The 22,211-nt window shown below is 39.3% G+C and overlaps 1 protein-coding gene across 1 annotated transcript; it reads right to left on the reverse strand.

Moving 5' to 3' along the window:
* Nucleotides 1-707: 707 nt before the first annotated feature.
* TYRP1 (tyrosinase-related protein 1) lies at nt 708-11,622 on the reverse strand. The gene is made up of 8 exons (XM_010295437.1): nt 11,458-11,622; nt 10,519-10,992; nt 7,428-7,750; nt 5,852-6,056; nt 4,800-4,967; nt 3,078-3,257; nt 1,582-1,728; nt 708-1,014 (listed from the first exon to the last, which is right to left on the reverse strand). Exons 2-8 carry the CDS (start codon nt 10,898-10,900, stop codon nt 809-811), a joined length of 1,611 nt encoding a protein of 536 aa, XP_010293739.1. The 5' UTR covers nt 10,901-10,992; nt 11,458-11,622; the 3' UTR covers nt 708-808.
* Nucleotides 11,623-22,211: the final 10,589 nt, after the last annotated feature.

Here is a 22,211-nt window from a genome sequence, read left to right on the forward strand (position 1 = left end):
TATAGCCTGATGCCTAGGGCCTTCTCTCAAAGTACAAGAACTGTGGGTTTAAATTCCTGCAGGAGAGAACTGAAGCAAGGTCTCATTGCTGGGGAGAATATCCTACTGTGGGTATAGTGGGAAAGAAAAAGGGAGCAAGTGAGTGAAAAATAAAAATAAAAGGAAGGCTTCTGCCAGCTGTCGTTTCAAATGGATGTCCCCTTCAGGCAGCTGTGTTTGAACATACAGCTGATGTGTCCAAATGCTGGAGTGGCTTCTTGGAGGTGAATCTCTTTTCACAGATCCACCTAAAAGCATCAATAAGATCAAAACTGTGTTCTGTGAATAAAGTTGGATTTCAAACACACTGTTGCCTCAGAATTCTCTTGTAGCTCCCTGCCTGGCATGCTGGCTATTTTGAAACACATTTCCACTTGCCTAGGCAAGGTGTCTACTTGTATTTTGGATTCTTTTTCTGTCCCATTCTAGACTTGACCTTTCCACAAAAGTATCTTGTAAAAGAATTCTGGGTGTAAAGGCTAGGTAAAGTCAGATGACATTGGCTGTCAGCAAGTGAACTAAATTTTACCAGATTTTACAGAAATATGCATGAAAAAGGCTTGCAGGTGAGCCTTGAGGAGTTAGTGGAATTCTATTAAAATCAACACAGAATTGCCTAGGTGTGATGAAAGAGGAGGTGAAGCCTGAAGCAAACATATCAAGACAGCTGACAGTTTATGCTCTTTATTTTAAAGCAAATGGATAACCACCATTTATAAAATACAGCAAAATAAACAGTTTCAGTCAGATGCAAAAAAGTGCCATCTCTTCAAACAACAGACTGGCTTGGTGTTGGTATGCCATCATAATCATCTGAGTAGTGCTGATACTGGTCAGTAAGAAGAGGCTGGTGCAATTCATCCTTATTTTTCTTGACACGTACAATACATGCAGCAGCAGCGAAGATAATTGCAACAAGAACCAGTGCAGTCACTATTGCGATAGTTATCATCTCTGTGACACGGAGAGCCCGACCTACAAGAAGGAAAGCAAAAAGGGAAGTTATTAAAACTAAATGTAAAATATATGGATAAACACCAGAGGGACAGACCAAAACTCAATATCTGTCATTATTCAATGAGTTGTGAAGCAGAACTAGTTGAAATTTTGGTTGATAATATTTGTTCCAAAATGTGAGAAAATGTCAGTCTCTCCCCTTACACTCTAAAAACAGTCTTGGACCTTTTTTCTGCTATCTGGTTTGTGAGGGACTTACATTTTCTGTAGTGATTTAATGAAGGCATATGATATAGGGATAAGGATCTTCTGCAAGTTTTAGATCCAAATAAGAACTTCTTCAAAAACTGAGGTGGATAGTGGGAGCTTCATGCAGGAACAACCTATAATCAGAACCTGTTTAGCTGTACTAAATACCAAAACAAATTGGTTTGGAAAGCCAGGCAAGAAAAGAGAAATGGACCTTTACAAAGGCATCAAATATTGTTTTTGAAATTTGAACAAATTTTGTTATATGATGCATAAACTTCAAGGGAGAAAGACACGTTGAGAAAAAAGAGGAAGCATCTAGGTTGGACAGTTTACCTGGCCACTCAACTTCGTAGCTGTATCCCAGGTTTTCTGGTGCAGTAACAAACATTTCATTATTGGTAACTGGAGGCCAGAAAGGCACCATATTGTACTGTCGGTTATGTCCAATAGGGGCATTCTCCAGTGGATAGGTTGAGATATCTAAATTTGAAAGTCAAATCACACATGAGTAGATAAAATCAAAATAATTTGCAGTACTTCATTTTTTTTCCAACAGTGACCCAGGGTTTTGAGTACCTCAATTTTTTTGTTCCTAGCCTAGGTTAATCTAGAAGGATTGGTTTTCCAGTGTGATAGATCCAGAATGCAGGGCTCTGCTCTGTCCAAAAGCAAGACCACTATTGATATCTCTGTTTTTTAACAGAAACCACCAGAAAATTGGAAAACTTCCTGCCTGCATTAAGCTTTTCATATCTTCTCGCATGGAAAAGGAGAAATACGTATATTTGGAGGACTTGGAAAACCTTTTTGCCACAATGTGGCTTTGTGTGATTGTAACTGTGATGAAGAGCTCTCTCATGCAGTTCAGGAGGGCAGCTGATATGAACTCTAGTGGAATTTTTTGGCAATGTTGTTGTAAATCAGGACAAAGTCAGCTGCAGGGGAAAAAAAAAGGAAAAAAAAAATGCCTTGGTAAGATGATGCAAAAGCTTGGAGAGGTCACGTAAGTACCACAAGGGGATACAATAACTGTCTGATAGTTCACATGGGAAAAATACATAAGGCAGGTTGTGTAAGCTGCACAGAGAAGTCTCAGCTGTGCAACAGTAGCTGTATTCTGTAGAAGAAGGAAGAGGGGACTGGACTGTCCTAAGAGGAATACAATTGCTCGTTTGTGCAAACTAATGCACAGATACCAGGGTTAGACAGAATTGTCCCCCCAGTTCACGGGTGCCAATCTCCTTCCTTCTTTCTTTCTTTTTTTCTTCCTTTTTTGCAGTTACTTCCTTCTGTTCTTTTTCTTCCCTCCTTTACTCCTTTTCTTTCTTCTTTTCAGAATTAAAGAAGCAAGGTCAGCAACAATGACCATCCTTTGAAACGCTATGGAAGTGGTTATGGAATGCTGGTAGTAAATCACAAAGGTGGTCAAAATGAATTGTGAAGGTGTGCATGACATCTGATCTTATTTGACAGGAAGAAACATAGATATTTTCTCCACACAACACTGGAGAAACCGTGAAGTATTTGGACCGTCCATGGTTACACTATCTTTTCTCTATGGAGACAATGCGTTTGCACATTTTGTTTTCTTGAATTGTTCCAGGTATCTCTGGCCAAGTCTCTTCACAGACAGTGATTTGAAAGTGAGTGTCAGTGGGGTGAGTAAGGGAGCTTGCTTGCTACTACTTTGTTTTTGTTAATTATAATAGCTATTAAAATTCCAGTCCTCTCTCCCAAGCTTAGGGGCATCTTGGTGTCCCACAAGAAGCAGCTGAGCTCCCATGACTACAAAGACTGATAAACACCCATCCTGCCTCTCCCCATCTTACCTGCAGAATACCTTCTCAGCCACTCATCAAAAACAGCATCTGTAAATGTGTGCAGGAGGACAAAAATGGGATCATTTGGTGATAAATGAGTTTGCCCTCCTGTTCCATTCAAAAATAGATGAGCCAAGTTGTGAAGACTTCGAACTGCTGGGTCATATTTCCCTGAAGGATCACTGTACCCTGAATAGGCAAACAAAGAACACAGAAAATCCCAGTAAAGATTTTGTTTGGAAGCTGCAGTCCCAGCTGGAGACTTTTCTCTGAAAGGCTGTCATGTTGTTATGTTGCTTTGGTTAACATAAATGAGTAGCTAATTCTCTACCTACTGGCATTTGAGAAATGTCCTTAGCATGCATAATTTTCAGATTAAAATAGCCTTACGAAACAATGCTGAGAATGTGGAGTGCAAGGCTGCCAGGATCTAGTGCAAAAATGGCCAAAATAAACCACATATTAACATGAAAATAGAGGTATATATTTGGGACCTGCATATCTTTCAGCATAACTGAAATAGTTGCATGTGTTTTCTAACTGCTGGCTTAAGTGTGTATGTGTTGCCATCTATCCTAATGAGCCAAATGTTTTGTTTCCACACATCATTTCCATGCTTAGTGTGAACACATTTCAGAAAGCTTCACATGCTCTGTTTTTTTCAGTGAAGATACCCTGTGTAACTCCATTAGTGCCCAACAACTCATAATCACGTTGTCAGATGTCAGGATCTGAAGCATCATGACAACTGTTGCTTTCAAGCTCTGGCCAAACTTGCCAGAGTGGGATCTCTGTAGTTAATTGGCTAAAGACATATTTAGATACTTCGATATTGATAGCCCATGTGTCAAACATGGTAAGCATCCAAAACTTTGATAAATACTTAAAAGATTGGTGTACATTCTTGGTTTTGTTCTCCAAGAGAAAGAAAATGGAGCAGATCCTCCCCATCATAGGACTTATGCCTCTTCAGAAGAGCCAGAGGATCTATGAGAGGTCTGGCAGGGATCTGGTCTGTCACTTGGTAATCTTTTCTCATGAATCCTAGTATTCCCTGTTAAAAACTGCATTATTAAAGTGCAGAAGCAGCTGGCAGGATACTGGCTGAACAGCATGAATCAAGTCTTTAGGCTAGTTTCTGTGCTGGGGGTGTGTGTGTTCAGATGCCAGTGACTGAAAATTTCATTTTAAATGTGTAGAACTTAGAGAAAAACAAAGTTATATGGCCCAGAGAGAAGGACTGATGTGTCTAGCTGCAAATCCTGTACCCAGACCTCAATTACTACTTCAATACCATTTCATTAAGCACTACCAAGGCTTACAATTTCTTTTGCTTTCATTTGTTTTAATTCAGATGCAAGAGTAACTGCTGTGAGCACTTGGTTGCCTTGTTCAAGGATGCAGCTGCATCAGTCTGCAGGCAAGTGCTGACTGTTTTCAGCAATGGCAACCTACTACTAGATTGCAAGGACCTGATCTCAGCTAGTTTCTGTTTAGTACACCAGTGACAGACTTTTGAGGCTCTTACACATTTAAAGAACTGACATAAGCTATAAGATAATTTACACAGATCTTATGTCCACTTAATACTAAGCTAATAACACTAAGGACAATGTGTTCCTAGTGTCCGATAGACTGTCTCCAAACTCATACTTCCAACAGCAAAAATGGCAAGCCTGCTCCCTTGACTTATTTGGAGTTGTTCTGCGTCCTTTTATTTGCCACGTTTACCTTCTACTGTGTTACGGAAACTGTCTGTTGAATTGGAATAGAAAGGAGGAGTGTCAAATACACCAACTTCCAAACACTGAGCCACATCCTCTGGCTCTGGAAGACGCTGTACCATAGGCCGTGCAACATTTCCAGCAGGATTTCTTCGGATGGGACCACCCTCAGTGCCTAGGGGTGGAGAGGAGAGACAAAACAGTACAGGGGTGAAACAGTAAGCCAAAAAATGCATTCTTCTAATGACTGAACCATAGGGAAAAAAAAAATCCCTCACAAATGACACAAACTGAATGAAAGAGTTTAATTTGATTAAAAAAAAACATCTAGAAACCTCTTACTGAAATTTATGGTTCTGTATGTGCTTTGGGAAAATTTTCTGTAGTATTTCAGTGTGATTTCTTGATAAGACCTAGGACAAAACTTTCGAGGATGTCCTGATAGAGTAGCTGGGTAAAGGACTACAGTTGATTTTTGAAGTGACTAACCCAATATAGTGTTTTTTCCCTATTTTTCCCCTACTTCCATGAATATGCTGAGTTGTGGCTTGAAGATGATGAATATACAAGAATCTTGGTGGGATTTTTTAGCTCTTGTAGCTGAGGTCGATGTGTTAGGATTCAATATTCTTCACATTCAAAACATGCTCCACTTAGTTAACATGGGGATTTGTTAGATGTTCTCTCTTTAGGAGCAGCAGGCCACGAAGGTGGTAAGTGGAATAGTCAGAAAAAAACTTAAGCTTCAGTTAAGAAGTGACACTGCCAGATTTAATTATTTATGGCACAAGAGATAATACTACATAAGAATGAAAGTCAAAGTTTTTAACTCTTCCTCTGCTACAACTTCCTGATGAAGTTTTGAAATGCTTGGTGCCTCGGTGCAAGACAGATGATAATTATGTACTGTCTCAGAAGACTGATGAAACTTAGATCAAGAATATTGAAAAACCACTTTGACACTTTTTGGCTGGGAAAAGATGTTGCAATGTAAAGTATTATATTCATTTATTATTAAAAGGATTTTCTCTCCAAATATCTGCCAGCAGTCATACTTACTGTTACAGATGGTTCCCAAAGTTTCATAGTCTTCTACATTTTCACAGAGCACTCGCCACTGAGAGAAGATTGAATTCTGGCTGATAAGAGAGACATCAAAATTGCTTCTAGCTCCCATCAAGTCATCTGAGCAAATATCACAGGTGTTTTGTCCTGTTGCAAAGTTCCAGTAGGGCAGTCCAAAAGTGGGGTCCTGCAGCATGTTCTAACCACATAAATATGGTGTTAATACACATATCTGTGTGCCCCAGACAGCTTTAATATTTGCTGCTAGAAGGATGTTAAAGAACAGTTAAACACATCTCAGTAAGAGTCGGAGTCCTGCCTTATGGAGGACAATAAATCTATGGAAAATCTATGAAATTATGCAAAAGCTTCTGGTAGTTTTTCACACTGGTGGCTTTGTTCAACAGAACAGATAGTTGGACTATTGAATTGAGTTATGCATCTTCCTCATTAATAAGACAGTACCTCTTCCATGAAACGACACCATGAAACATGAGTAGTCAGAAACATCACTTAATACTGATACCTCATTTTTCCAAATAATTTTAATGGCCTGTCAACAACAGCAGCATTTGTAGCACACAGAATAACTAAGCCAACTGTGGAATGTCTGAGCAGATGGAAAAGTAAGGAAAAGGGTTACCAGTCCTTCAAATTTTCATTGTTTGGTTCTGATACGCATTAGACTTGAACAGTTCGGAGTGTGTCCTGGCTTCCAATATTTATATAACAGGATATGTTGGTCAGCCAAATGAGCTTAACTAATGGTCAAGTTTACTAACACAGATATGAATATGTGTTAACTCATCATAAACTAGAACTTTTCAGGGCTTTCACATAATGAAATGCCACTGATGTGAAATGTGAGTTTTTGAAGCGAGTTTGTGCCTCAGCCTGATACAGAGCCACTGAAGCTAGTGGAAACACCTGAAGTGATTTCAAAGACTGTTTAATCCTGGCCCTGAAAACTTAATTCTCTCTTCTTTAAGAAGGATGATGGCACATGAAATAATATATTTTTTTTATGGATAAGTCTGGACAAGGAAAGGGAAACAAGAGGATCACTGATTTATGGAACAGAGTATAACAAAACACTAATTTCTCTAACCAGTTACACTAATTACACAAATAAAATGTGATTCTGAATCCCTAAGCCATCTCTGTAATACTCTTTCGAATTTCTGTGGCTTTGATCAGTCTTAACTTAGCCAAGAATCAGGACCTTGGTATTAAAAATTAACACTGGCAATAACATTTGTTGGTCCAATAAAATGCTATGGATATATCTACAATTTGTATCTATTTCTACAGGAGATTTTTATGTAACTTTTAGGTTTTCCATTATTCCAACTGAAAAGTATTTTTAGCATCTCTATAACAATGACAGTCTAAAACCTAAATGCACTCCATTAAGTTTAGCATACCTAATGAGTTACTGAAATTGAAGCAGAATTATTTCAATGCATAGAAAGAGCTGCTATCATTTTTGCCTGTTGGAGTATGGGGAGAAGTTATTTAGCTATACAAAACATAACATGAACACACAGCTCAACCATAATGTGAACTTTACCTGCATGTCTCTTTCAAGCTGCAGTAGATGGTACCTATGCCACGTGACAAAAGCTGGTCCCTCATGAGAGAAATCAATTCCTCCAAAACTCTGCTGCCCTGCACCAAGGAAAGTCTTCCTGACAGAATAATAATGAGACCATACAAAGTAGTTATAAATGGAGATATTTTCAAATTGTGGTGTGTTGCCATCTGGTCCAAATATTTCCTCACGTCTTCGTGTGGCAATAACAATGTCAGGATGGATTGTCACCTTGGCTTGGTGTAAGGCATTCACAAAACGCCTCCTTTCTTCTGCACTCAGATCCAGAAGATTCCTCCTCACTGTGAGGATACAGAAGAAGCAGGTTACCAGGTAATAGGCACTCGGGTCTGATCTCACAGGACTGATTTTCCTCCTAATAATTCTGGGTAAGTCCCTTTTTCTTCAAGCATTCATCTTTTTAATTTTTTTTTTTAATTGAGTCATTTCAGAGATTACTGAGCATAAATATAAAATGTTATTTATTACAAGAAATATGGAGCCAAATAAAAATAAAGCCCAAACCCTTGTGGTTTTAGTGCTCTTAGAAGATTGTTACAGATTTTTCTTCCATCCCGTCAGAGAAATGACAAAGACAGTTCTTTGTCACACAAACCTTTCAGAACTTCATCCAATATACTTATGTTTTCCTGTGGTAATACTTTACAAGAAAAGAATACTATATAGCAATTTATAATAATTAGAAGCTCTAGCACTTCACAATTTAGTGAAAAAGTACGTTGTTTATGGTTGAACCTTTGTAGGAAAAATAGCAGATTCACCAGTGAATTGTGAATTTCACACAGTACAACATCTCTTTTTAATGTAATCTCATTTAATGTCATATTCAAAACCATTTAAAAATGTCATTGTCTAAATATAGACAGTGAAAGAAGAAAACTGACTTGTTGAAATACCAGTATATCAGCAAGAGGAACAGAGTTCATATCACCTCAGTCTCAGTCTAGAACTCTTCCACCTGGACTGAGAAGATTTCAGGATAACTTTAGACTGAGACACAGGTAGAAGTCCTCACAGCTATTCTTCAACATGCACTCATTTTCATTATAAAAAATACAGTAAAATGCATAGTTGTCCAAATGAGTGATAGACTATGTTGTTATGAGAAGCAACAGGTCTTCAGCATCAATCAATATGAAGAATAAAAGTGAATTACATTTTACTATATAAAGTTGATTCAGTAGGGGATATTTTGGCTCAATTGAAGTTTATCAAAATATTTTTATGAAGCATGAATTTCATCCAAGGACTCTGTATCCTGAAACATGCTTGTTTTGCAGAACTGAACTAATGTGCTAGCCCTTGTCACTGAAGGGTCTTTTGTTGTTGATTTTAAGTAGCACACTAAAAATATCCAGCTAATTTTGGTTTAAATAGATATCTTAATCTTTTCATTTTTCAAAATGTGCTTGGAGCACGATAAAAAGTTGGGACTATTATTAAAGTTAGGCATGAATTTAGAAAATATGAAGGCACCAAACTGCATTTTACAGTTATTTTATACGGATATGCCAACAGCAATCCAATAATTATTTCTAAAGCCTCAGAAGCTGGGACCCGCTTTATGGATGATCAGAAGAGGTGACCTCCATGTGGAAACTTAAAACATAATAAGAAGCTAATTTCCCCTATCTAAACTCATGTTGTCACGCATGATAAATTTGATTTGCTTACCATTTTACTGAGTAGTAAAGAATTTAGTAAGCGAGAAAAGTAAAAAGTTCTGTTGTATAGCCTAGAAAATCTTTTAGAGCTGCATTTTGCCTGTCTCCAGATTTACTTTGATAATTTGTGTGTGTTAACATTTATTTCTTGGTTATTTTTCAGAGTTATCATAATTGTTAATGAGAACAGGCCAGAGCATCAGAGGGTGCAACCTGGCGTAGCAGATCCAATTCACGGGTCATACTTTCTGCTTTCCAGTTTGCTTCTCAGAGTTCACAGGATGAATAAAATCCTAAGGTCTTTCCCACAGCCCTCAATAAGTTGTTTTACTTCTCTGTTTTTTGCAAGGATGTTTTCCATTGAGCAAAACTGGCCTTATTCAAAATCTTACTGTTAAGATTTTGAATTGGTAAGCGGTCCTTTGTTAACCCTTGCTGGAACATGCACGCACTTTCATGGAGCATTTCCTGTCTGGTGAAAATAATGGCAGTGCTGATTTCTGTTTCTGCAAGAAGCACTGCACATTTCTGCTAGACCTATTGTTTCTCATGTCAACAGAACCCATCACTCATTTGGGGAATTATGGATTTTACAGGATTTCAATAACACCTTTAAACTTTCACTAATAAAGACTGAAATCTTCTAAATTGGGATGGTTTTGACTTGAGAACAAGGATATGTCCCCCAGCCTGCTTGTCTTTTTCAATTTACCTACAATATTCAATATTTTTCCAGTCCTACAAGTATTTCATAACTGTTTCAAAAATTTCAGACATCTGTTTACTGATATTCTGGATTAAACTGAAACTGGAGAACTGTCAGAAAGGCCCGCCAGTCCCTGTGCTCATTCATCTGAACAGCTTATAGTCATGAGTTAAGGCTTTTAAAGACATTGATAGCAACTAGGTAAGTAAAGATTTACAAGGCCAGGTACATAGTTTAGAAATGTGTTAAGGGATTTTGAATCAAAAAAGCTGCTGTCACACTTAAAGTAGTCACAAAGTACTAAACGTAGTATCTAGATATGTATTATTCCCAGACATACTTACAAACACACATACATGTCCATATACATTATTTTACTCTTAAATGATTCCAGAGAATATAACTTTTTTGACTTAGATGTTCTATTCTTCAATGGACTTTGTCCTAATCCTGCACTGACTACAGGTTTTGTTTCTTTCTTTTATTAGATAGCATAGGTTCTTGGTACACAAGCTGAACAAGTCATCTAGCAGCTGCCTTAATACCCCTATGGCAATGTACATTTGCTAAGTAAATATAAGGGGCATTTTGTATTTTAAAGAAAAGAAATATGCTCAGTACATTTAGAAGCAAGCATTGCCAGCAGGCTATTTTCATATCATATTTCTGATGCTCTTACCTATATTGATTTGTTGGCTACAGGTAGGTCCACTCCAGCCGGGGCGACATGACCCACAGTTGTAACCAGAGAAGTTACCGTTGCACCGGCAGGTTTGGTTGAAGAATCGTATGGGCCATCGCTCACGGTCATCCCGCCCATCATGGATGTACTGTGGGCCGTGGGGTCGTGAATCGACAGTCACCTGTACGCACCGGCCCCTCCCCGTAGACACACCACATCGGTCAGTACCTGGCCCAAAGACCGGGAAATAGTCTGGGCAACACATGCCGCTCCTCAGGGACTCGACGGTAGTGCACTGGCGAGGGAACTGGGCTCCAGTTTGGCTGAACATGCTAAGGAGCGGTGGCAGGGAAAGGAGAAGCAGCATGGGGAGCTGCATGACGGTGGATCCAGCAGAACTGGTTCCGTCTGAGTGCTGGCTGTCCACACACGCCGACGTCTCCTCTCCTGCGGTGGGACACCCAGCTTCCTCTACAGAGACAGAGAGAGAGAAAGAGAGAGAGAATGAAAAAAACAAATTATAAAAACTTCCAGGCTACCCTTTCCACTCCACAAAGCGCCTCCGAACCCTGCACTTTTACTGAAAAAATTAGTGACTCTGACTACAATCACGAATGTTCTTCTCTCATTATCTGCACAAAAGACAGTAACTACCCAGAGCTGTATTTGCTCATTGACTTCTAAGCACTTCCCAAATGTTCATTCACGTTGTACGTCTGCCAGCCAGATTTACTTCACTACCACAAAATGCTAAAACCTAACGCACCAGTTTTTTGAACCTTTATTTTCACCCCTCACCACCTGTTCATGCCTTTCTTTCCTGCATTTAACTAGCGTATCTTGTTCTCTGCTCAGCAGTTCCCCTCTGTGTGCCCTTGCTGTTCTCTAACGGCAGCTCCACCAAAAAGTGACGCTGCAATGCTTCGTGCATTGTACCTGTTCTCTCTTTCTGGTACCTCTCCTCTGCTGAGACCCTGTTCTATCTCTGCACGTCCTACAGCTGTGTCTAACCCGAAATCAGTGCTGCTAATTTCTCTCCTGGTTCAGTCTGCTTACTAATCCTTCTTCTACCAACACAGTATGGCTTGGCCTCACCCTCCTTCTTCTATTAATCCCCTTTCTACTTCAGTGCATTTCCCTGGACTTTAAGTACTTGAACAGCACATGATTTCTTTCATGCTTATCTCCTTGTGATTTTACAAGTTTTAGCAAAGGTCAGAGACAAATGCTTGAATTCAAAACAGAACAACTGTGAAGGGTTTTTTTTTTAATTACTTGCAAAGAAAGGCTCACTTGAAAACAGACAAAGAACACTGGGGAAATTCACATTTAACAGACATTTTTAAAAAACATAAAAATCTTCAAATGACATTTTCAAGATCAGGGCAAAGTAAGTGACAAAGATACATTATTTGGAAAATGAAACACTCCAATCTTAAACTTACAGCTTTCAGTTTAACTATTTATTTTGATAATCAAATAAAAAGACAATGATCACATTGGAGTATCCTGAAATGCTAAATTCTGAACAGGTGCTATGAAGGGTAGTGAAGCGAAGAAATAGAGAAAAATAGTCTCTGAAATGAACAAAATGCTTCTCTGCTCTTTGCAAGGATGATTTCAATTGAGCAAAACTTGCCTTATTCAAGCTCTTACTCTCTTTCTGATCTATCAGTAAGGATGGCTTTCAGTGGACTGAGGATATTTTGAGAATAAACATCTTAACTGGCACCAAGGCAACACATTAACAAGTTTTCTGGGGAAAGGTTCATCCACAGTGTAACTGATACCGAACAGAAAATGGATTACCTACTCCTTCAGCTTCTCTATATGTAAGTCAAAATGTGAGAGTGCACCCAATTCTGGCAGGCCAGAGAAATAGGGTTTTTGTGCATTTATGCTTACCAACCTGCCATGGACCATAGCAGTGAACCTTGCCATCTGTGGCTTTGGCTTGGTTCAGTGTAGGACCAAGGCTTTTAGTACATTTCTCCATACCTTTAATTCATCCCCCATTTACAGAGACGAATATTTGATAACCCTTAAGTGGAAATCTTTCCTTTTCTGGCTTTCATTTTATTCTCCATTTGAGCCTAATTTCTCTTCTTTACTAGCTTATTCTGTGCCCTGCTTCTTTCCAAGCTTAAACAATTTATCTTTGAATGTATCTATTGGGACACATGTGACACAAATTCACTGTTATCACATCAAAAGGTAAACCGGAGCTAGTAAAAAAACTCTGAGATTTTATCTGAAAAGAACTCCCAGATCAAAGAAGCAGCATACAGGTTTTAGCTATGAATATTTAGCAAATACAGCAAATTCATAATAAGCTTAGAAGGGATAAATCTTGCTCCTTAGACAAAGCCATGGTAAAAAAGAGCAAACAGATATACTGACTGGGGTTACCAGGCATCATAAAACTTGCCCTTATAATGGTGGACATGATGTAGATCTTTTGTAAGCCCTCTGCATAGCCAGCGCCTATGAATTTTGCTCAGCAGACCATTAGGGCTGCACAGATGAGGATCATTTCTCTTCTTTGCCCCCAGGTGTTCCCTGGGTTTCCTCCTAGAAACCTTGCTGAACAGTTTGGTGGTGTGCAATTCCTTTTATAGTCTTCATTTTTATATTCTTGCCCGTAGAGACTTCTGCTCCCCTACTGTGCCTGGAAAGATTTGACCTTGGAGAGTATCCAAATGCACAACATCTGCGTTTCTGTGGCTCTGTTCAGAACGGGCTTGTCTACATAGGCAAGGTAATGAGGAAAAAGTTGGTATGTGAACCCCTAGCTCAGTAACTGCCTTGTGTGAACTAAAGGACTTGCAAAGAGAGTTAGCTAATATGCTAGACATTCACATGTAGTTTGCATAATTTTCCTTGTGTAAACATTAGCTCCTGATGCTGAGAACAGGTCTCTACATAGCCACACAAGGTTTAGCTGTGGCCTATAGCCTAACCTACTGAGAATGTTATGAAAATATAGCCTTGTGCTTGAGTGGTGATGAAAGCTGATGTGCTGGTTCTGTGTTGTAGCTCATGCCCTTAGCTATACAGTCAACCATCAGTTTTCTGAGAGCTACCCTGTGGTATTTTCTGAGTGCCCAAGATTTACAAATTCTTTATACTATCATGTACTTTGAGAGTTGCTGTAGTTCACTGAAATTTTTATTCCCCAATCTAAAGACATGTAGACCCACAGAAAAATTAGACTTTGTCAACTTTGCCTAAGTTGCATGGGAAGTAGTTTAGTATTATTACTGTTATTTGTATATCTGGTGTGATGACACCACACTGCAAGTGTTTGTGAACTGAATACTGGAGTGGTCAAGTGGATGAATTTGGCAGTGAGCAAATGAGCATCTGAACTGAAGGTACAATGGTGGTAACCATCACCACAGTGTTAACCTTCCGAGGGTTTGGAAACCAGCAGCCTCATCTTAAACAAGGGTAAACTGATCCATGATTTACATCACCTGTGGATCTTGGCTAGGTCTTAAATGCCTTAGCTTCTTTTTGTTAGCTTTTAGTGTTGTTTTTTCTTTTTCCTTGTGAGTACCATCATTAGGTAATCTTTTCACAAAATAAGCTAGCTCCTCAGTTTACATAGCCAGCTTTGAATTGTTTTGAATTTCTTTTTCTTTCCCAGTAGAAGACAATAATGATGCTTTTATGAAAAAAGCAGAGCTAAATATTACTTACATGGTAAGTGTGTGTTTTGAAAATGAGTCAGAACTGACCTTCTGTTTCCTATATCTAAACACCTCAGTAGAAATACAATGTTCAGAAAATTTGGGTTCACATATGAATCCAAAGGCTGCATGGGATCTTTTTTTGTGAAAGATGAGTTACCCCAGAACACTTAATCTCCATCTGTGTCTAGATGTGAAAAATGTGAAAATATAATTTTCCAGAATGAAACTATATGTATTGTATAATAAAAGTCAATGAAAATTACTTTTAATTCATTAGATTCTAAAAATATTAAAATAAGTGTGAGAAGCCATTGTCATCTTTTCATTGTCATCAACTGGGAAATATCAGTTCAGATATTTATACATAAAAATGACTTTCCTATTCACTGAACATGATATACAACTCTAGTGATTTATAAAGAGATTGTTGTTATTGTTTACACAGATGGCTCACTTTTGCTTTGCTCTATAGCTACACATAAATAAAATAAGGTTTATTGAAAGTGCAGGCAAGTTGTCAGGAGAAGAGTACTGGAAAAAAGATACATCTGTCAATCATTTTTAAAAATAGACTTGCATTTTTCATAGTAAAGAACTACCTGAGATGGCAGGTGTGCTAGAACTTGCCGCTGGATCATATGGTACTGCAAGACCTCTACTTCAGCTTGAAAACATCAGTGTTTCTTGAGATGTGTCATAACCTGTGATGTATACACTGGAAAATATGAAACAACATTTTTCTTTTTTTCTGACTAATGAGGCTTTCACATTCAAAATTAAAGAAACAAGGTGATTTTAACCATTCCTCCTCCTCTCCCCTCCAAAAAAGAAAAGAGTTCAACTGAAGTTGCAGAGCTTCTCCTAAGGACATTAGAAGGCCGAAATGGAAGACCAGGTCCTTCAGTAAAGCTGGCAGAACTTCTGAAATATTTGTGAAAAATCTGAGTAGGATCCCGTGTTCTGTCAGCACCCTGGGTATTTACTCCCTCACGGGGTTCTCAATGGGATGAGTTAAGGGCTCAGCGGCACGCGTTAAGATTTTCAGTAGGACAAGTTGAAGGTCAGCTCCATCACTGATGAGAAGCCAGAAGCTTGGACTCCCTTCCTTCCCTAAGGGGCTGCTTTTTAGCAGAGGCTGTCCCTGCTGCCCCTGCCTGAGCCAGGTTGCAGCTGCTCAGCATCTGTGTCCGTGCCCAGGCTGGCTGGCATTCACCCACGGCCCTGGCTCTCTTCCCGTGGGGCGCAGCCAGCCCTTGCTCCGCTCTGGTAGCTTCACCTTCCAGCCTAGTGTCTCCGTCACGGCGCGCTGTGCTCTAAGCCTGACAGCTGCTCTGTGCTACTCAGAGGGACAATCTGGGGCTCTGCGCTGTGCTTGCTCGTGAGCTGTGCTTGGGCACCCCTCAGTAGCAATGTTTGCCTATTTATATATGTCATCACAGTGTAACATTGCACGGTGAGATAACTGAAATACATGAAGAGTATGTGAGATCATGCAAAAAAATGGTTAAAGTTGTGAATTTAGCAACTTGTGCTTTAATAATCCCCAAACAGCTGTTCATGTCTGCAGGAAACATATCATATTTTAAGCCATAGATTATATTAAATATCTTGATTATGGTACCAGTTTCACGGTGAGCCCAGCAGTATCTTTTACAAGCATGGCTACAACCACTTCGATCATTAATTTTAACATGACTTCTTTGAAAGGCATTTTTCTGAAAAAGCAAAGAATTATATAGATTCCAGTTTCAAGAAGAAAGGAATGAAATTTCAGAAATAAGAACATTTGAATAAATTTTATAGTTTTAACTATATGATCATTCAATTTTACATCAGTAAGCTAAAGGAATATAGAATTTTATGTGAAATGAACTAGGCAAACTGTGGAACCAACAGGCAATATCTCATATCTTAAAAAAATAACAAGTTTAATGACAAAACTGTTTTAGAAACAATGAAAAAATATGTTAATAAACAACCCAACATTTCAGTTTCCAAAGGAGCAGGACTTTTTGATAAGTGCACAGAGATTGATGGCACTGATAGGTGGTAAGAGCACTAACAGCACATTTTCAAATGACTTGAATGCATTTTTGATTAAATGTCAAGGTCCTGAGTTTGACAGCCCAAAAAGGTTATTTCTTTTTTTTTTCTTTTTTTGTATCAGCTGCCACTTTTTCATTTGTTATTTTTGAAGATGTATTTCTTGATGGGTGTAAACCAAGATGGAAAAATGAAGTCTGGCTGCTCACACTACAAGCCAGGTTTTCTCCCACTTCATGTTGGTTAATGTCCATTGATGAATATGTACCAGCCCAAAATGAATGACTTTCTTGTCACATGCATCTACATCGCTAAGAAGAAGCTGTCAGCATACAGTAGTGTTATTGGATTCTATGATTATGTTTTTCTGGATCAGAGGCACGTTTTTTTCTTTCTGCCTTAACGCTAGCCTACTCTCTTTAAAAGTATTGTTTTCCCAGTCTTCTAGATCTGCTCTTTCTCTTTCATTCTTTCTAGTATATGACTCTTCATTTTCTATTTTTACAGCTCCATTTTTATGCTCTAGAGTTTTTTCTCTGTGTTGCAACCACCTATTTTGGGGCCTTTGATTGTTTCTTACTGCTTGTCCCTACAAGGTTCCTGAATAATGTCTTTCCTCTTTTAGTTTATGGCACTCCTAAGCCTTTCTGGCCACTTTTTGGTGCCCTCACTCAATCCTGCAGACCTAGTTCCAGTTCTGAACAGGGTGTGTCTCACCTCAGGTCAATGCCAGTGTAATACCACATGTAGGTGCAGCACTCAGCTAGCCACGTGCGCTCAGTGCACAGTACCAAGCATGATTAAAGCAGGCCTTCATCTCTACTTCTGTTGTCCTTTTCTGATAAAATTGTCTATTCTTCAGGCCTTTTCCTCATGTGTTTCTTACAAACCTTTATTTGTTTTTTCTTGCTCTTCTGATATCCTGTTAGCTTTTATACTAGTGCCACCCATTTATACAGAAACATATGTAACCAAGAAGATATTTCAATATATAAGATTTAACTTTTTTTCTTTTACCAACTATTGAACTTAATATTAACAGTTATTTAATCCAGAATGTTTTTAAGAACAATAAAAGAAGCAGAAGTAGCTGTCTAGGCCTTAGGTGTTAAGGTCCAAGGGAGCAAAATCACAGAAAAAGAGGATTGTTTGGGCTGGAAGGGACCTGGTCTCATTAGTCCAACCTCCAGCTCAAAACAGGGTTGACACTGAATTCAGAATAGTTTGCTCAGGTCTGTATCCAGATGGATCTTAGAGAACTGAAAGAAGGGAGGTGGCACAACCTCTCCATGCTGCAGTTTCACTGCTGGGCGGTCCTTGAGGTGTCTGTTTTTACTTCCTTACTCTAGACCAGAACCTGTCCCGTGGTGTTGGAAGACAACACTGGCAGGCCTCCAGTTGCGTGCCCTCAAAGCCATCCTTTCTTCTGGCTGAAACAACTCCCACAGCCCCTCCTTGTGGGGCAAAGGCTCCAGCCCCACAATCTTGGTGACCACCTCTGAACTTACTCTAATGAGGAGATCTGACGAGCGCTGCACAGAGGGCACAGTCCCTGGCCATCTCCCAGAGCTGCTCCCAGGCCCTGCTGTCCCCAGCCTGCACCCTTGCAAGGCTCTGCTTTCCCAGAGCACGGCTTGGCCTCATCCCTGATGGATTTCATGGAGTCTTGTCGGCTCATTCCTCCCCCTGTCCAGGTCCCACTGGACTGCAGCCTGGTTCTCAAGTGTGGTGACTGTCCCCACTTTGGTGTCAGCTGTAAATCTGATGTACTTGCCCTCTGTACTCTCCTCTGGGTCACTAGTAGAAATGTCAAGAAGTACATGTTGCAGGACATGCTCTGTGGTACTCCACTTGTTACCCACCAGAGCATGAACACATTTTCCTGTTTAGCCTTTTACTGTTGGTGTGAGAGTAGAAGCTCTTCCTCTTGCCCCTGGTGTCACCTGCAAGATTTCAACCTTGCTGAGCTTTGGTTTTCCCAACACCATCCCAGCATGCCTAGGCAGTTCTTCTATATTGTTGCCAGTCCCTGTTTCCACCTCCCATAAATATTCCCTTTCCATCACAGCTGTTGCGAGTTTCCTGTTTTCCCACATTGTTCTCTTGCTGTGCCTGTTCTTTTTTCCATCAAGAAGGATGGGTCTTGTGATTGAAGGATGCTGTCCTCAAGACCTGCCAGATTTTCTTTTTCTTTCAGTGCTGCCTTCAATGGGACTTGCCATGCCAGTTCTGTACGTAATCCAAAGTCTGCTTTCCTCAAATCCAGGGTCTGTGCTCTGCTGCTCTCATTCCTCTCTCTCTCCTCAGGACCTGGAACTCCACTGTTTAATGGTTACTACAACCATTGGTTATCACATCCACAAGAGTTCTTCCTTATTAGTGAATAACAGATCCAATTGTCTGCCAGTCCTTGGTTGGCCCATCAAGTACCCGTATCCCTGATATTCTTTTGATATCCAGAAATCTTATCCAGAAATTTTCTTGACCATACTGCCTTGCCAGCAGATGTCAGGGAGGTTGAAGTCCTTCGCCCACTTCTTCAACCTGTTTAGTGGATAGACTCCCACCATGATATCACTATTACTGGCCTGGGCCTGAGTCAGAAGCTTCCACAGAGCCTGTAATCCATTCCATTAAAAAGCATACATTTAAACTCTTCCTTCAAATACAGGGAAACTCCTTTATCTTTGTCATCTCTGCCTGTCTTTTCTGAACAGCCAGTATCCCACCATCAGAGAACTCCATGACTGTGGAGTGTCTCAATCATTTTAGTGGTGGCATAGCTCTTTAACCACATGCAGAGCTCTAACTCCTCTTGGTTGTTTCCAAGGTTGTGTTCATTTGTGTGCAGGCATTTGAGGTCACTCTCCTTTCAATCTGTCTTATCTTTGTAAAAAACCGCCTTGCTTCCACCCTCTGCACATATCACCTATGACCTCTGCTTTTTGAGTTAATTCCAAACAGCCACCATCAAACCTCCCTGGTACTTCATTTAAAATCCTTCTTGCCAGGCTGACATGCCTGTTAACAAAGATGCTCTTACTCCACTTTTTAAAGAAGATCCCATCTGTTGATAGTGGTCTTAATTCCTCAGAGAGGAACTCATGACCATATAAGCCAAAGTGTTCCTTGTAACAACAGCTCTTGAACCAGTTGTTAATTTACAACTTGTGCCCTTTCCTATTCAGGCATTTGCTTTTCATCTGTAGGATGTAGCTGAACTCTAAGCAGGCTTCCACTGGTAGCTGTCAAATCTCACCTCTGTAAGACATGTTCGCTTACAGAATTTTGTAGTACCTTTTCATTTAGTCCAAGTGTCCCTTGACAGCACCATTGTTGCCCATGTGGATGACCAACAAAGAGTATTAGTCTGAAACCTAGACAAACCTTGGCAGTATTTATCCAACATCCCAGATCTGAACACCTGGCAATCAACAGATCACCTGTGACATCAAAGGTCAGCAGACAGTGCCCCATTGCATGCAGGAGGGAATTGCCAACAAGTGTCACCTCCCATTTCTTCTTCCTGTGCTCAGTGCTTAGGTGCAATGGGCTCTGAAAACACCTCTGGCAGAGTTTGTTTTCCCTTTCCTCACTGTTTGGATACCACACTAGTTGTGCAAATTAAGTTTTCAAGGCAGACAAGAAATCCTTCTCCTGCTATCAGATATCATAAGCTTTCAACCTTTCCCTTCTTGGGAGTCTCCAATCATCACTTGCTCAAGTGCAGCCCAGACTTTACACAGATTTTACTGTAAACTGTAAATAAACTTCTAGAGAGTCTGCTGCTGTTTGCACTCAAATGCTTTCATCTTGGATCAGCTCAGCATCTCTTGTCATAGGTGTCCGAAACCAAAAAACCAGGCAGCACTGAAGAACAGCACTGAATACCACACATGGTCAGTTAACCAAGATCACTTTCTCTCTGAAATAAGGCTGGATCTGGAATAGAAGACATTGACGGGAAGAAATGCTTATCTTTCCTACAGCAGCCTACTGATAAAGGCTTTTAAGTACATTTTCAAAGTAGGCGGAAAGTCTGGAGCTGGAATACACATATCTGTTTTTTTAGAGTATGAGAACACAGTATTCATTCATAACCTCCATTCCTGAGCACATGACAAGACATATGATTGTAATGATATTGCTTCACATATTTTTATTCATGTGAAACAGTACCTTAAAGAATCAGTAAAGGTCAGTGCCAGGAAACAGATCCTTATTGACCGAACTCATAGAGAATATATAGTGGAACAAAGTTGTCTATTCAGGTAAACCATCTCTTTGCACTTCTTAACTGCCTTAGGCTTGTTCAGTTCTGCACATTTGGATAAGCACATTGCATTTTGAGGTTTAGGCTATTTCTTCTAATTTTAGCTGGTGCAATCTAACAGTACAAAGAAACACAAATGTAAAGGAGAGCAAAATTCACCTAATGATTTTTTTCCTGAAAAGCAGTGGGGAAAAAAAAGAAAATAAAAGAACAGCCTATCATGTTATTGTTTTCTTAGCATACAATAAGTAAGCAGCAGTCAAAACTACTGTCACAAGACATTGGTAGACAGCTGTAGAGATTATACCAATTATACATATTTCAGGGAATGGTGCTGGAGTTTCATTAACAGAATGTGTGGATGCAAGAGAATTATAAACAAATTATGAAATGACAGGGCAACAAACAACAATGACATTAGTTGATGTAAAGCAGATAAACTTCTGTTTACAATTGTAAACACAACCAATGGGAAACTTATTGCTAGAAATCTTTTACTCAGTTTTGCATGCAGTGAAACTGATACAGGGTGTTCTTACTGATATTTATCATCCAAATTGTAAAAGTACATAATCATAAGAAGCACATAAATGTCTCATTTCTCCTAGCTACACAAACTTCAGGTTTTAGCAAATTACTTCCAACTAGAAGTGAAGTGCAACTATAAACATTTAAACCTTAGCGGTCTGTTAAATAACCAATTTGCTGTAGTGATAAAGACAGTATGCCAGTCTCAGATAATGCAAATCAACATAGCTCCACTGGTTTTAATAACAGAAAGAATTACAGTGAGCATGAGGGAGTTTAACAATTTGCAATGAAGACTTGGCTCATTTGTGTAGGCTGACATTTAGTAGGCTTGTTTGCTGACTAGATCGCCACTAAAGTAATAATTACTGCTACAAGAAACTGCAGTGATTCCCAATTTTATTATCATAGAATCATAGAATAGTTTGGTATGGAAGGGACCTTTAAAGGTCATCTAGTCCAACCCCCTTACAATGAGCAGGGACATCATTATATATTGTCCTAGTCTATATTCTCTCCCTTTTTGTTAGAGAATTGAAAGTCAAACCAGTGGTCAACATGAGACTCCACTTAGTTCAACCTTACAGAATTGGAAATACCATTCTGAAACAACAGAAGTAAAATGACTTTTTTGTATGGTTTGGATTATACATGATGTTTCTACATACTTCTTAAATTATTTACTCTCTTCCTTGTGTCTTCCCTTTGCTCTGTCAGATTTTGAAAGCCTCATACTTAGTGAGATGCTTTTCATACAGAGAGCAATATTATTAATTTTTCTAGGAAATCATGTAGATATTGTACTGTATTCTACAGTGAGACTGAAATCTGGATAAATGATAATTAAAATAGCATTAACCAGTCATCTGTCTTATGGACAATAATTTTCTCATCTTCATCCAGCAGACTGAATGATGTTTTTCTCAAATTCCGACTAACCACTTTTTTTTTTTTCCTTCATACAAGGGTAATTCTATTTTCATTGGGAGAAAATTTATATTAGTTTTCACAGAATCACAGAATCACTAGGTTGGAAAGGACCTTCAAGATCATCAAGTCCAACCATTAATCCAGCACCACCATGTCCCCTAAACCATGTCCTGAAGTGACACATCCGCACGTTTTTTGAACACTTCCAGGAATGGTGACTC

Source organism: Phaethon lepturus, unplaced genomic scaffold (genome assembly GCF_000687285.1).
Source record: "Phaethon lepturus isolate BGI_N335 unplaced genomic scaffold, ASM68728v1 scaffold54700, whole genome shotgun sequence".
Classification (NCBI taxonomy): domain Eukaryota; kingdom Metazoa; phylum Chordata; class Aves; order Phaethontiformes; family Phaethontidae; genus Phaethon; species Phaethon lepturus.

What these genes read in the sequence shown, in the direction of transcription:
- TYRP1 (XM_010295437.1), bottom strand. Translation starts at nt 10,900, where the DNA reads ATGCAGCTCCCCATGCTGCTTCTCCTTTCCCTGCCACCGCTCCTTAGC. An exon ending in TTTGGGAACCATCTGTAACA is followed by an intron (nt 4,968 to 5,851) that starts GTAAGTATGACT and finishes CTCCACCCCTAG; the next exon opens with GCACTGAGGGTGGTCCCATC. An exon ending in GCTGAGAAGGTATTCTGCAG is followed by an intron (nt 1,729 to 3,077) that starts GTAAGATGGGGA and finishes TTTCAAATTTAG; the next exon opens with ATATCTCAACCTATCCACTG.